This window comes from Palaemon carinicauda, chromosome 22 (genome assembly GCF_036898095.1).
Source record: "Palaemon carinicauda isolate YSFRI2023 chromosome 22, ASM3689809v2, whole genome shotgun sequence".
In the NCBI taxonomy this organism is placed as follows: domain Eukaryota; kingdom Metazoa; phylum Arthropoda; class Malacostraca; order Decapoda; family Palaemonidae; genus Palaemon; species Palaemon carinicauda.
Window position 1 is genome coordinate 36,379,689 of NC_090746.1, and position 12,729 is coordinate 36,392,417.

Here is a 12,729-nt window from a genome sequence, read left to right on the forward strand (position 1 = left end):
CTCACTGTCACTTGCATTTCTCTCATTATTTGTGAGTTATGAGTGAGTGCGTTATGGCCAGCAAGTCAAATATTGTGCGTTTATGCCCTGGCTGGGATGAATGTTCCTGAGGTGCCTTCATGATCCATGTTGAAGTTTGTCCCTCTTTCTGTGGTAAGAGATGTTCCGTGGAATAACCATGTGAATACTGTAGGGAGTAGCCTTCCTCCTAGTGGGAGAGATATCGTTCTCGTCACAATTAACAATCTAAGTGAGATCGTTCTCCTCCTTCTTTTGCCAGCAGTAGCAAGAAACGAAAGTTTGATTTTGCGACGAACGTTATCCCCCAAACCAGGTCCTTTGGGTCAGGAACCCGGACTCGCCAGTCACAGATGATGACAGCCAAGAGAATTTTATTAACATTATATCACCCAGTGATGATAATGTACAGTACAGTATGAACTTGAATCAGTACGTGTAGCGGATCCTTTGGCTGTGGCTGCTGCTCTCCCAGAGCCAGATCCAATATCAGTACCCTCAGTCCCTGATTACCCTGTTATGCTTAGATATCCCTTACCTCCTACGATCGTGTTGAGTGGGGGAACCCTACATGTCTGGTTATACAGAAAAAATCTTTCCGCTCTTGGAAGTATTTCAAATTTGTGTTTTGAAAGTATCTCTGCACTCCCAATCGCGGAACCTTAGAGTTGAGCCTGCCATTTCCCCTCGAACCGAAGCAGCCATATTGAAAGACCCTTTTTGCCATTCTCCAGTTCGTTCAAATGAGCAAGGTTTGCCTCATACTAATACAAGTATGGTCGGACCGCTTCGGCTGTGTCCACACCCCAAGACTTGGCAATGCCAAGCTGTTCTGAACAATTGTCTCCTTCAAAATTTATTACTGTGAAGAAGTCGAGTGTGACAAAACCTTCTTTAATTCCCCAATTTTTGTCGATTAACAATTCAGCCAGGCTGAACGTTCAGCTTAACAAGTCTGTACCTAAGCATGATGGCATCATTCTACGCCCTGTCATCTCTGAGTGTGAGGCAACTCCTCCACAAGTTGGTCAGGTCAACAAATCTAAACGAGTTGTCAGACTCAAACATCATGACGTCACGAAATGTGCTGCCATCTTGATGTGAGAGTATTCCTCTGCAATATTCCTCTGCAAAATAACAAAGTTAGTGCAAGACATAATCCTGCTAAAACCTCTCAAGCTAGTTTACGATCAACACACCCTAAGGGACGTGGTAGATAGACACCCCTCTATTTTAAAGTTCCCGGGGTTTTATAAACATCTAGCTAGGACTGACGATACCAAAGCCTTGACTTATGCTAATAGCAAACATTAATTTACATGAACAGGCACACACTAGCTTTTGGCCGAAGGCTCGTAATGCTTCACGTCACACGTTCTACACATACATATACCAAGGCACTTCCCCCAATTTTGGGGGTAGCCGACATCAACAAATGAAACAAAACAAAAAAGGGGACCTCTACGTTCTACAGAACAATATTTTATTTCAGATGATTCTTTTCAGGTACAGAAAATGGATGAGGGATGAGAAGCATTCCTCCCCTTCCCACGAATTACACCACCATCTGACACAGATGAGGTTATGCTTGTTAGACATTGTAGTCGATGGCCATGCTATAGGCGTTCCAGATGACACCCTACAAGGAATTCTTTTTCTCTTTGAAAATCAAATTCAGAGAGAAATTTCAATTCTTCTGCCTCACACACTGTTGTTATAGGTGAATGCTCTTATAACAGGAGTGAGCTGGACGCCTCCCGTTCCATCTCCACCTCCTATTCCTGTCAATATGAATGACATGAGGGGAAGGAAGTACGTTTGAGGAAAAATTAAGAACCAAACGATAACTGTTAAAATGGAAGAACCAGTTATCCCAAAAGTTGAACAACTTGACAAGATCATTATCACCATTTATGACTCTTCGGAGAACCTTACTGCACGGGCAAACACCAGCTCAGCTCTTGCAGTCCCCCTCGAGGTCCCGATGTCGGGCTCAGAGGCTTCATAATTTGTTAAGATTATGAGCCTCATTCGTCGATTAGATAGGCTGGATGAGCCTCCTCGCGTAAACCGCTAAAAGACGGTGCAAAATTGATTCAATCTTCCCACAATTTCAAAGCCCAGAAGTATCCCTTTCTAACCAGACTAAAGACACATTAGATTTGCTTAATTCACAAGCCTCAGTATCTGAAAATTCCCTTGAGGTCAGCAGGTCCTCAGAGCTACTGCCCTTAGCTCTTTTATGCTAGAGAAGGTTTTATTTACACTCTGGTGCCTTTCAGATTCCAATCCATATCAACGCCTATTATACTAAACTGGTAGCCGATAAGTTGTCCAACCTCGCCTCCATCTTTTCAGGTTCCGAAATAGCAGCTATGTCTGCCATCCAAGCCTGCTCATGGCTAGACCTCTGGTCTGGAACAGTTTCCTGCTTTGCAGTCACAGAGAACTTAAGGGAAGAACACACCCTTCACCCTTGTGCAATTTGAGTAATTATCTAGATCTGGGGTTAAAGCCAATGAATTCCTTTTATATCAGAACGTTTACTGATGGGGTAACTGTATCCGAAAGATGTGCGACGCTGTCTTAGCAAAATGCTCCAGAGATCTGTCACCTAGGGATGCATTAGCCCTGAGAAACTTCAACTTTGTGAGGTCCCCTTCTCTGTTTGCTCCCTCGGATGTAGCTATGGCAATAGAGAAGGTAGAGAGGTCAGGACAAGCCCCTATGATATGAAGAGTAGTGGCACCAAGCTTGCCTACCCCCCAGCAGCAGCTAAGGAACTTGCCTTTTAAGCCAGTTCCATAGCAAAGATGACATCTGCCTCCAACAGATTCACAATAGTTCGGGAGGTAAGCCCTCAGACCTACCTTTCATCGGAGATGACATCCCTCCGGACAAAGAGAGCACTGTCGCAGAGGCTCCCACTAGGGAGGGCATCTCCTCCAGCTTACCACCAGTGTGAGGATGCCTGCAAAGCTTCTGACTAAGGTGGCGTGACTTCGGGGCTGACCCTTGAATGGTAGGAGTCCTCCGTTCAGGATATCGAGTCCCTTCTGTAGCCTGTCCACCACTTATGACCAAGATTCTGGCAATCCAACAATTTTATATGAAAGGCTCAGTAAAGAACCTCCTCTTATTACAGGAAGTATTCAAATTGTTGGCCAAAGGAGCCATGGATAAACTCTTAGTTGACTCTCCAGGCTTTCTCAGCAATCTATTTCTGGTAGAGAAGCTGATGGAGACCCATCATAGACCTCTCCCGTTTGAACCTGTTTGTGCTGCAGAAAAAATTCAAATAGGAGACTCCAGCCACAATTCTCCAGGCCATCAGGAAGAACGATTTCCTTCTGCCTACTTTCAGGTCCCAATCCATCCTCCCTCAAGGAAGTACCTGAGGTTTCCTTTTTTGAGACAAGATTTTTCAGTTCAGGGTGCTGTGCTTTGCTTGTCAATAACCCCTCAGGTTTTCACCAAAGTCTTTGCCCTTGTCTCAGCCTGTCCTCATGCTATGGGCATTAGACTTTTTAGGTACCTGGACGACTGGCTCCTCCTGGCAATCCCGAGCTTTCCTGTTGAGGCACAGGGATCTATACTTAGATCTTTGCAAGGGGTTAGTGATCCAACTGAACCTGGAGAAGTCCAGCCTCGTTCCTCAGCAGTCCATCAGTACCTAGCCATGGACATAGACTCGGTTCAAGGTAGAGGTTTTCCATCTGCTGACAGGATCTGGAGATTCAGAGAAATAACAGTGACCTTTCTGAAATGGAAGTCTCTTCCTGCACACTCTTGACAGAAGTTTCTAGGCCATCTCTCCTCGGAGAAACTCATCCCTTTCGGGAGAACGCATCTTCACTCGGTGCAGTTGTGGCTGAGAGAGAAAAACCTGTAAGCAGGACCCTCCTTTCAGGTTCCTCCTCCACAATTCCTTCTGTTCTCAGATGCTTCTCGCCAAGGAAGGGAGAAAATCTTGGGTATATGGTTAGAAGAGGACAAGGCCTTTCACATCAGTTTCCTGGAGATGAAAGCAGCGCAACTAATGTTACTCCACTTCTCAGAGACTGAAAGTTTTCCTCGTAGTGCAGATGAGCGACAACTCCACACTTATGACCTATATCTCCAAATAAGGTGGAGCAGCCTCTCTCCTGCTATGCCATCTAGCAGTAGACATATTCAAGTGGGCACAGACCCAAGCAATCGCCCTATTGGCAAGCTTTATCCTCGTGAAGAGGAAAACGTCATTGCAGACCACCTGAGCTGTCCAGGGTCAACAGTTGGTTGAGAATGGTCTTTGCTTTCTCTGGTGGCAAAGAGACTTTTGACTTTGTGGGGTTCCCCATCTCTAAACATGTTCGCCACTCTCCTGAATCATAAACTCCCACTGTATTGCTCTCCAGTCCCAGGATAAGCTGCAGTGATGGAAGATGCCTTTCAGCACCCATTGGATGAACTAGACTTTAAAAGCCTTTCCACCATTCTGTCTAATTTGTCAGACACTGAACAGAGTCCGAACTTTCTAAGGAGTCAGAAAACGCTAGCAGCTACAAAGTTGCCAGCAGCAGAGTGGTATTTTGACCTGCTGGAACTTCTCATGGAAGTTTGAGAGAACATCCAGGATGGCTAAACCTGTTACGAGAACCACACATAAGAAAGTTCCATGACTCAGTGCGTTACCTGTCACTTCATGACTTGAGACTGTCCAGCATCTCCCGTAAAAAGGCTTTTTGAGACCAACTATGAAACAACTTTCCGGATATCTCCGAAAGTTGTCTGCAGCTGTCTACCTGGCTAAGTGGAAAATCCTCTGAGATTGGTGTCATAGGGGGAATATTGCTCCACTCAAGGCCAATGTTCCCCTGATTGCAGACTTTTCAGTATTCCTGAGGATAATGACATCCATTTCAGGCACAGCAGTAAAAGGCTACCGCTCGGCCTTGCACCAGGTTTTCAAGCTGTAAGGGCTTGACCTCTCCTTGTCATGGGAATTCTCAGCTCATTAGGAATTTTGAATAGTCTTGTCCTAGAGAACTCAAACCCCCTACTTTGGATGTGAAGAAGGTTCTCAGGGCCTTAAGAAAAGCCCTTTATGAACCCATGCATAAAGCCTTAGACTGGGACATTACCTTAAAGACTGTCTTCCTCCTTTCCTTAGCTTCAGCCAAAAGAGTAAGCAAATTACATGTTATATCTTTTGTTCCCAATTTTGTGGCCGAAACCCAGAAACTGGTTGAAAACGATATCATATTTGACTCTTTCACAATTATGTCTTTCAAAGAGGTAACTAATTACCCGGATGACATGTTACTATGTTCCGTAAGAGCAGTGCATAAATATTTGAAAAGAACACAGTATCTTAGCCCTAAGATCTCTAATTTGTCTTTGAGTACTGGTTGCTCCAAAAAGAGTTGTATCCCGAAACGCAATCTTATATTGGTTGAGAAACAATCATGAAAGCTTATAAATCATCTGCGAAGGCGTTGCCAGACCCCCTTTGAGTACATGATATCCGTGGTCTTGCTGTAACCCTAATGTTCTGCAAAAACCACTCTGTAGCCAATAGTCCTCAAAGCTGGTGTGTGGAAGAGACAAACCACTTTTACGAACCATTTAGAGTTCACTACTGTCAATGTGAGAAAACTTGATATAGATACTTAAGGAGTATGCTGATGCTCCTCTAGGATCAAAATGGTATTTAGTAGTTTATTTTGTCAAAATAAATACATTCCAGAGTACATCATCTTAAAAATTTTTATATGGTTAAAAAATAATTTTTACATTGCAGTGTATGGTCCAATTAACTCCCATTCTGAGGTTTTCACAGAAGAGTCACAAAACACATGCTGTGATTTCTTTCAGAGTTTATCCATTTTCAAACTTACATACTGTACTTTGTACGATGTCAAGCTCAAATGAGAATAGGAAATGTAATCCTTTGAATGATAGAGGCTTAACTGTAGATTTTTAATTCTTATGAAAAATAGTGCTTTACTTTAATGGTTAGTGATTATAAAAATATATGCTGTATGATAATGATTATGAATATCTATGGCACTTTTCTACCTATACTGTATATCTATACATTAATAAATTAATAGCCAATATTACTTCTTTTTTTTTTTAATTTTAATGAAAATTTAGAATCTAAGGAAGACAAATTTCATGTTTCTTAAAAGTAAACGACTAGAAATCAGTGATAATATGAATGATAAATGTGTCACTGTATACCGGATAAGATTCATTATATTTGTTTGTCCATAAACACTCAATGAGGCTTAGTTGATTAGGGCTGATTTTAAGTAACAACCTGGGATGAGTTACTGATTGAAGTACCAGTGGTGGTAGAGTGAATTCAGATGGTAGAGGTAACAGGTGATGGAGGGTCCTGTAAGGTTTTAAACTTATTAGCATTGCAACACCTGAAACTGAAAGTGCTGGGCCAGATGTACATCATCTTGAAGAAGTGATCAAGCTAAATTTGAGTCATAGCTTCTTAACATAAATATAGTAGGATGATATTAAGCAGGTGCATCATGTATAGCCTATCACATGGTTGTGAAGTGTTCCTAAATTTGAAAGAATTTGGGAACGGTTTTGTAATGGTTTTTAAACCCTTTCTTACAAATGTAGTAAGATCTCTAGCTGGGTCAATTAGACTTTTCATATCGAGTAACTTTCCCATTCAAAGTTGATGCACAGATTTTTTCTTACATTCTGTAATAGCATCCACTCTTCTTTAGAGCGTAAACATGTCACTATATTGGAAATGAAAATTGAAACATTGGGAAATGTTTGAGTTAGCAGTTTGTCCTGGACACCAGCCACCCTTTGAGATACTACCGCTAGAGTTATGGGATCTTTTGACTGGCCAGACAGTACTACATTGGATCCTTCTCTCTGGTTAAGGTTCATTTTCCCTTTGCTTACAAACACATACTGAATAGTCTGGCCAATTCTTTTATATAATTCTCATCTGTCCTCATCCACCTGACAACACTGAGATTAACAAACAATTCTTCTTCACCCAAGGGGTTACTGCTCTGTAATTAATCAGTGGCCACTTTCCTCTTGGTAAGGGTAGAAGAGAGACTAGCTATGGTAAGCAGCTCTTTTATTTGAGAAGGACACTCCAAAATCAAACCATTGCTCTTTAGTCTTAGGTAGTTCCATAGCTTCTGTACCATGGTCAAAGTGGCTTCCCAGAGCGCTGTTGTGGGGGGGGGGGATTCCCTGCCACCCGCCAGTAACTACTTGCACTTTGTTATAATTTTTAACAGCCTAGTTTCCAGCTTCACTAAAGTCATACTTCTATTAAAAGACTCAAGTTTGCATAGTTAGAAAAAAATACAATTTACTTAAAAAATATGTAATTTTGAAATCTAGAGATTCATTTTACTGTATACAGTATATTACTCAAACACTATTTCTAATACAATGCTTCAGGTACATTTAGCCCTAAACTGGTTAGATTTATTTTTACAATTTTTATTTAGCAAAGTTACATATGTGTGTGTATTATTTTCAGCAGGACAGCAAGTATGATGTTGGTGGTGGAAGAAAATTTGATTCTTTAAGCGAACTTGTAGAACATTATCGTCGGAACCCCATGGTTGAACAATCAGGGACTGTTGTGCCTCTGAAGACTCCTTTCAATGCTACAAGAATTAATGCACGTGGTATTGATAGCAGAGTTAGAGAGCTTTCGGTAAGATAGAACATTTTATTTGATTCACAGATGGTGTACTAGTTAAACCTCTCTAATCCGGAAACCTTTGGACCATTGACATATTACAGAAATTGACTTTTAAGAGTACTAAGGGAATTCTTTATGTAACCATATACTTATCTCTCTTAAATACTGCAGTGTTATCAAAGATTAAACTAAGCTTAAAAAGGGATATATTGTAATACAATCGTTAATGATTCCAAATATGATCTACAGTATATTGTTACATGTGCCGTATATTTTTCAGATATAAGCATAAGAGTAGAAATTGTTAGGTATAGCATTATTATTATTATTATTATTATTATTATTATTATTATTACTACTACCCAAGCTACAACCCTCGTTGGAAAAGCAAGATGCTATAAGCCCAAGGGCTCCAATAGGGAAAGATAGCCCAGTGTGGGAAGGAAATAAGGGAATAAATAAATGATGAGAACAAATTAACAATGAATCATTCTAAAATGAGTAACAAGACCAAAACAGATATGTCATATATAAACTATAAAAAGACTTATATCAGCCTGTTCAACATAAAAACATTTGCTGCAACATTGAACTTTTGAAGTTCTACTGATTGGGATTAAGTGATGATCCCTTTAAAAAGCAGTTTATTTTGCTGATAAATCTTGAATTGAATGATAACCAAAGAAATGAGTTAGGGTATAATGTTGATTACTAAGGAATTGCCATATAAGCTTTGCAAGTTGGCTATGGAGTTCCAAGTAGGACATGAGCACTTTTGTAATTTTGTGACTTATTGGCTGGCCAGTAAGTCAAACCACCACCATTTCCCTCTTATTAGTTTTGCTTCATTTGCAGATACTGCAATGAGTCAATATAAACAAAATCAAATTTCATATTGCAAAATGAGATACATTAACTTCCCTAGTATTTTGTATACAGTTGCCCATCCGTATCGACAGGCCTTCCCAAAAATGGTAAGGTCAGATTCTAGTATTTTCTAACAGACTAAGCACAGTAGAAGTGCCTCTCATCAAGCTTCATAAAGAATAGATATTATTTGGCAAATCTTTATTAAAATGAATTGCAGGTGGCGTTTTTCACCACAAATTAGAATACTTTATTGCATAACTTAACTGCATGGGGAATACCAATTTCAAATATGAAAAATATGGACAAAATTGCATTACAGTTTGTATGTCATATGTATACTGAAATAAGTGAGGAAGTTCATAGCAATAGGGATGAATCTTCTAGCAGCTAATTTGAGTAGACAGAACCTTCTTCATATGAAGCCTAATTTATTTGCATTGACTTGAGTTCCTGTTTGCTGTATAAATTGTTGTATTTTCTTATGATACACTTATTTTACTAGGGTATATTTTACCTATAAGTGTTAATGAAACACTCAGCTGGGGACTTCTATTTAAACAAAAGTTTGGTGACTAACAGTACTGCTGTGGTGGCAGACTCACAAGCTAATGGTGGCATATTAAAAACATAATAAATCATGAGTTGTCAAACCACAGAGTTCTGGATTAAATGGGGTTCAACCTGTAAAAATATCACAATGAAATTTAGGGTCAATTTACAATATGTGCATGCTATTTAAATTTGATAAAAATCTAGATTAAGATTATTCTATACCCTGTATTTGATTTTATTAGAAGACTTATAATTAACAAAATTTTTACGTGTTATCTATTTGGGGTGGATCATGCAGCGTCGACGTCAAACAGGTTTTGACCCATCTGTACAGAAGGAACACCCGGGTCCTACCATGGGAAAAGCAGGATTTTGGGAAGAATTTGAATCCTTGCAGCAGCAGGAGTGTAAACAGTTGTACTCAAGGAAAGAAGGCCAGAAACCAGAAAATCGGAATAAAAATCGATATAAGAATATTTTACCCTTCGATCATACACGCGTTATTTTGAGGGAAACTGATCCTGGCATACCTGGTTCAGATTACATCAATGCAAATATGATCACGGTGAGTATATTTATTATTGCAATTTTTAACCCTTGTTGATTTTATTTATGCACTTTTGAAACTGCTTTTTTAATTTTAACTATACTCACTGGGTTTTCTGTTAAAAATGAATAACAAAGGTAACAGATGTGAAACATTGTTATGAATACAGTATATCAGAATTTGATCTGTCTGTCCTAGCATCATGATGTGCATTATATTGTGCATCTTACAGTATTACTTCTATAATCTTCCAGTACAGTATTTGGAATTTTGTTTTTACCTTTATTGCTTGAGGGAAAACATCTTTGTTCCGACACTAAATACAATCCCTTGCTATTTATAGGGGTTATACTTTCAGCAAAGCTGGTTAGCGGGAAGTAGGAGGGAAAGCCATATACCCTATTCACACACACACCTGTGTTGTCTCATCACTTTTTAATTTTGGCTCGGTGAGAGTAGATGTTTGTCTCTCTCTCTGCCCAAATTTTGTTTTACTGGGCTTTGACTTTTTATAATGTTTTTTTTTGTTATCTTGTACGTGTGTTTCATATATATTTAAACATTCATGAAATGTTTTATATATATATATATATATATATATATATATATATATATATACACATATATATATATATATATACACATATATATACATACATATATATATATATATATATATATATATATATATATATATATATATATATATATATATATATATACATATACATATATATATATATATATATATATATATATATATATATATATATATATATATATATACATACATATATATACATACATATATATATATATATATATATATATATATATATATATATATATATATATACATACATATATATATATATATATATATATATATATATACATATATATATATATATACATACATACATACATATACACATACATACATACATACATACATATACCGAGGTACTTCCCCCAGTTTTGGGGGGTAGCCGACATCAACAAATGAAACAAAAAAGGGACCTCTCCTCCCTAAGTTCCTCCCAGCCTGACAAGGGACTCAACCGAGTTTGGCTGGTACTGCTAGGGTGCCACAGCCCACCCTCCCTCGTTATCCACCACTGATGAAGCTTCATAACGCTGAATCCCCTACTGCTGCTACCTCCGCGGTCATCTAAGGCACCGGAGGAAGCAGCAGGGCCTACCTGAACTGAGTCACAATCGCTCGCCATTCATTTCTATTTCTAGCACGCTCCCTTGCCTCTCTCACATCTATCCTCCTATCACCCAGAGCTTTCTTCACTCCATCCATCCACCCAAACCTTGGCCTTCCTCTTGTACTTCTCCCATCAACTCTTGCATTCATCACCTTCTTTAGCAGACAGCCATTTTCCATTCTCTCAACATGGCCAAACCACCTCAACACATTCATATCCACTCTAGCTGCTAACTCATTTCTTGCACCCGTTCTCACCCTCACCTCTTCGTTCCTAACCCTATCTACTCGAGATACAGCAGCCATACTCCTTAGACACTTCATCTCAAACACATTCAATTTCTTTCCCTCTGTCACTTTCATTCCCCACAACTCTGATCCATACATCACAGTTGGTACAATCACTTTCTCATATAGAACTCTTTTTACATTCCTGCCCAACCCTCTATTTTTTACTACTCCCTTAACTGCCCCCAACACTTTGCAACCTTCATTCACTCTCTGATGTACATCTGCTTCCACTCCACCATTTGCTGCAACAACAGACCCCAAGTACTTAAACTGATCCACTTCCTCAAGTAACTCTCCATTCAACTTTGCACCACCTTCCCTTCTCGTACATCTCATATATACATATATATATATATATATACATACATATATATATATATATATATATATATATATATATATATATACACATATATATATATATATATATATACATATACATATATATATATATATATGTATATATATATATATATATATATATATATTTACACAGTATATATATGTATATATATATATATATATATATATATATATATATATATATATATATACTTATACAGTATATACTGTGTGTATATATATATATATATATATATATATATATATATATATATATATATATACATACACATATATGATGTACATATGTATGTATATGTATGTATATATATGTATATATATATATATGTATATATATATATATATATATATATATATATGTATATATATGTATATATATATATATAATGGCTGCAGAGTAATAGTGTAGAGAAGTATGAAATATATAAAGAGAAAAATGTGGAAGTAAAGCGCAAGGTACGTGCGGCAAAGAGGGCAGCTGACCTGAGGTGGGGTCAGGGATTGGGTCATTCATATGAAGAGAATAAGAAGAAGTTTTGGAAAGAAGTGAAGAGAGTAAGGAAGGCTGGCTCAAGAATTGAAGAGACGGTGAAAGATGGAAATGGGAGGTTGTTAAAAGGAGAGGAGGAAAGGAAAAGATGGGCGGAATATTTTGAAAGTTTACTGAATGTTGAGGATAATAGGGAGGCAGATATAATTTCTGTTGCAGGTGTTGAGGTGCCAGTGATGGGAGATGAGAATGAGAGAGAGATTACAATAGATAAAGTGAGGAGAGCACTAGATGAAACGAGAGTAGCGTCTGGTATGGATGGTGTGAGAGCTGAGATGTTGAAGGAAGGGGGTGTGACTGTACTTGAATGGTTGGTGAGATTGTTTAATATGTGTTTTGTGTTGTCAATGGTACCAGTAGATTGGGTTTGTGCATGTATTGTACCACTATATAAGGGTAAGGGAGATGTGCATGAGTGTTGTAATTCAAGAGGTATTAGTTTGTTCAGCGTAGTTGGAAAAGTGTATGGTAGAGTAATGATTAATAGGATCAAGGATAAAACAGAGAATGCAATCTTAGAAATACAGGGTGGTTTTAGAAGAGGTAGGGGTTGTATGAATCAGATTTTTACAGTAAGGCAGATATGCGAGAAATATTTAGCAAAAGGTAAGGAGGTGTATGTTGCGTTTATGGAT

At 38.3% G+C, this 12,729-nt stretch overlaps 1 protein-coding gene across 7 annotated transcripts in view; it reads left to right on the forward strand.

Moving 5' to 3' along the window:
- Nucleotides 1-12,729, forward strand: part of LOC137616404 (tyrosine-protein phosphatase non-receptor type 11-like) — a 284,273-nt gene that overhangs the window by 171,424 nt on the left and 100,120 nt on the right. For 6 of the 7 annotated variants that reach the window (XM_068346127.1, XM_068346125.1, XM_068346128.1 and 3 more), the window contains 2 exons: nt 7,541-7,720; nt 9,429-9,695. In XM_068346127.1, the coding sequence (XP_068202228.1) occupies nt 7,541-7,720; nt 9,429-9,695 (447 nt within the window). The remainder of the gene's footprint in view (nt 1-7,540; nt 7,721-9,428; nt 9,696-12,729) is intronic. The other variant, XM_068346124.1, reaches the window with a different exon arrangement.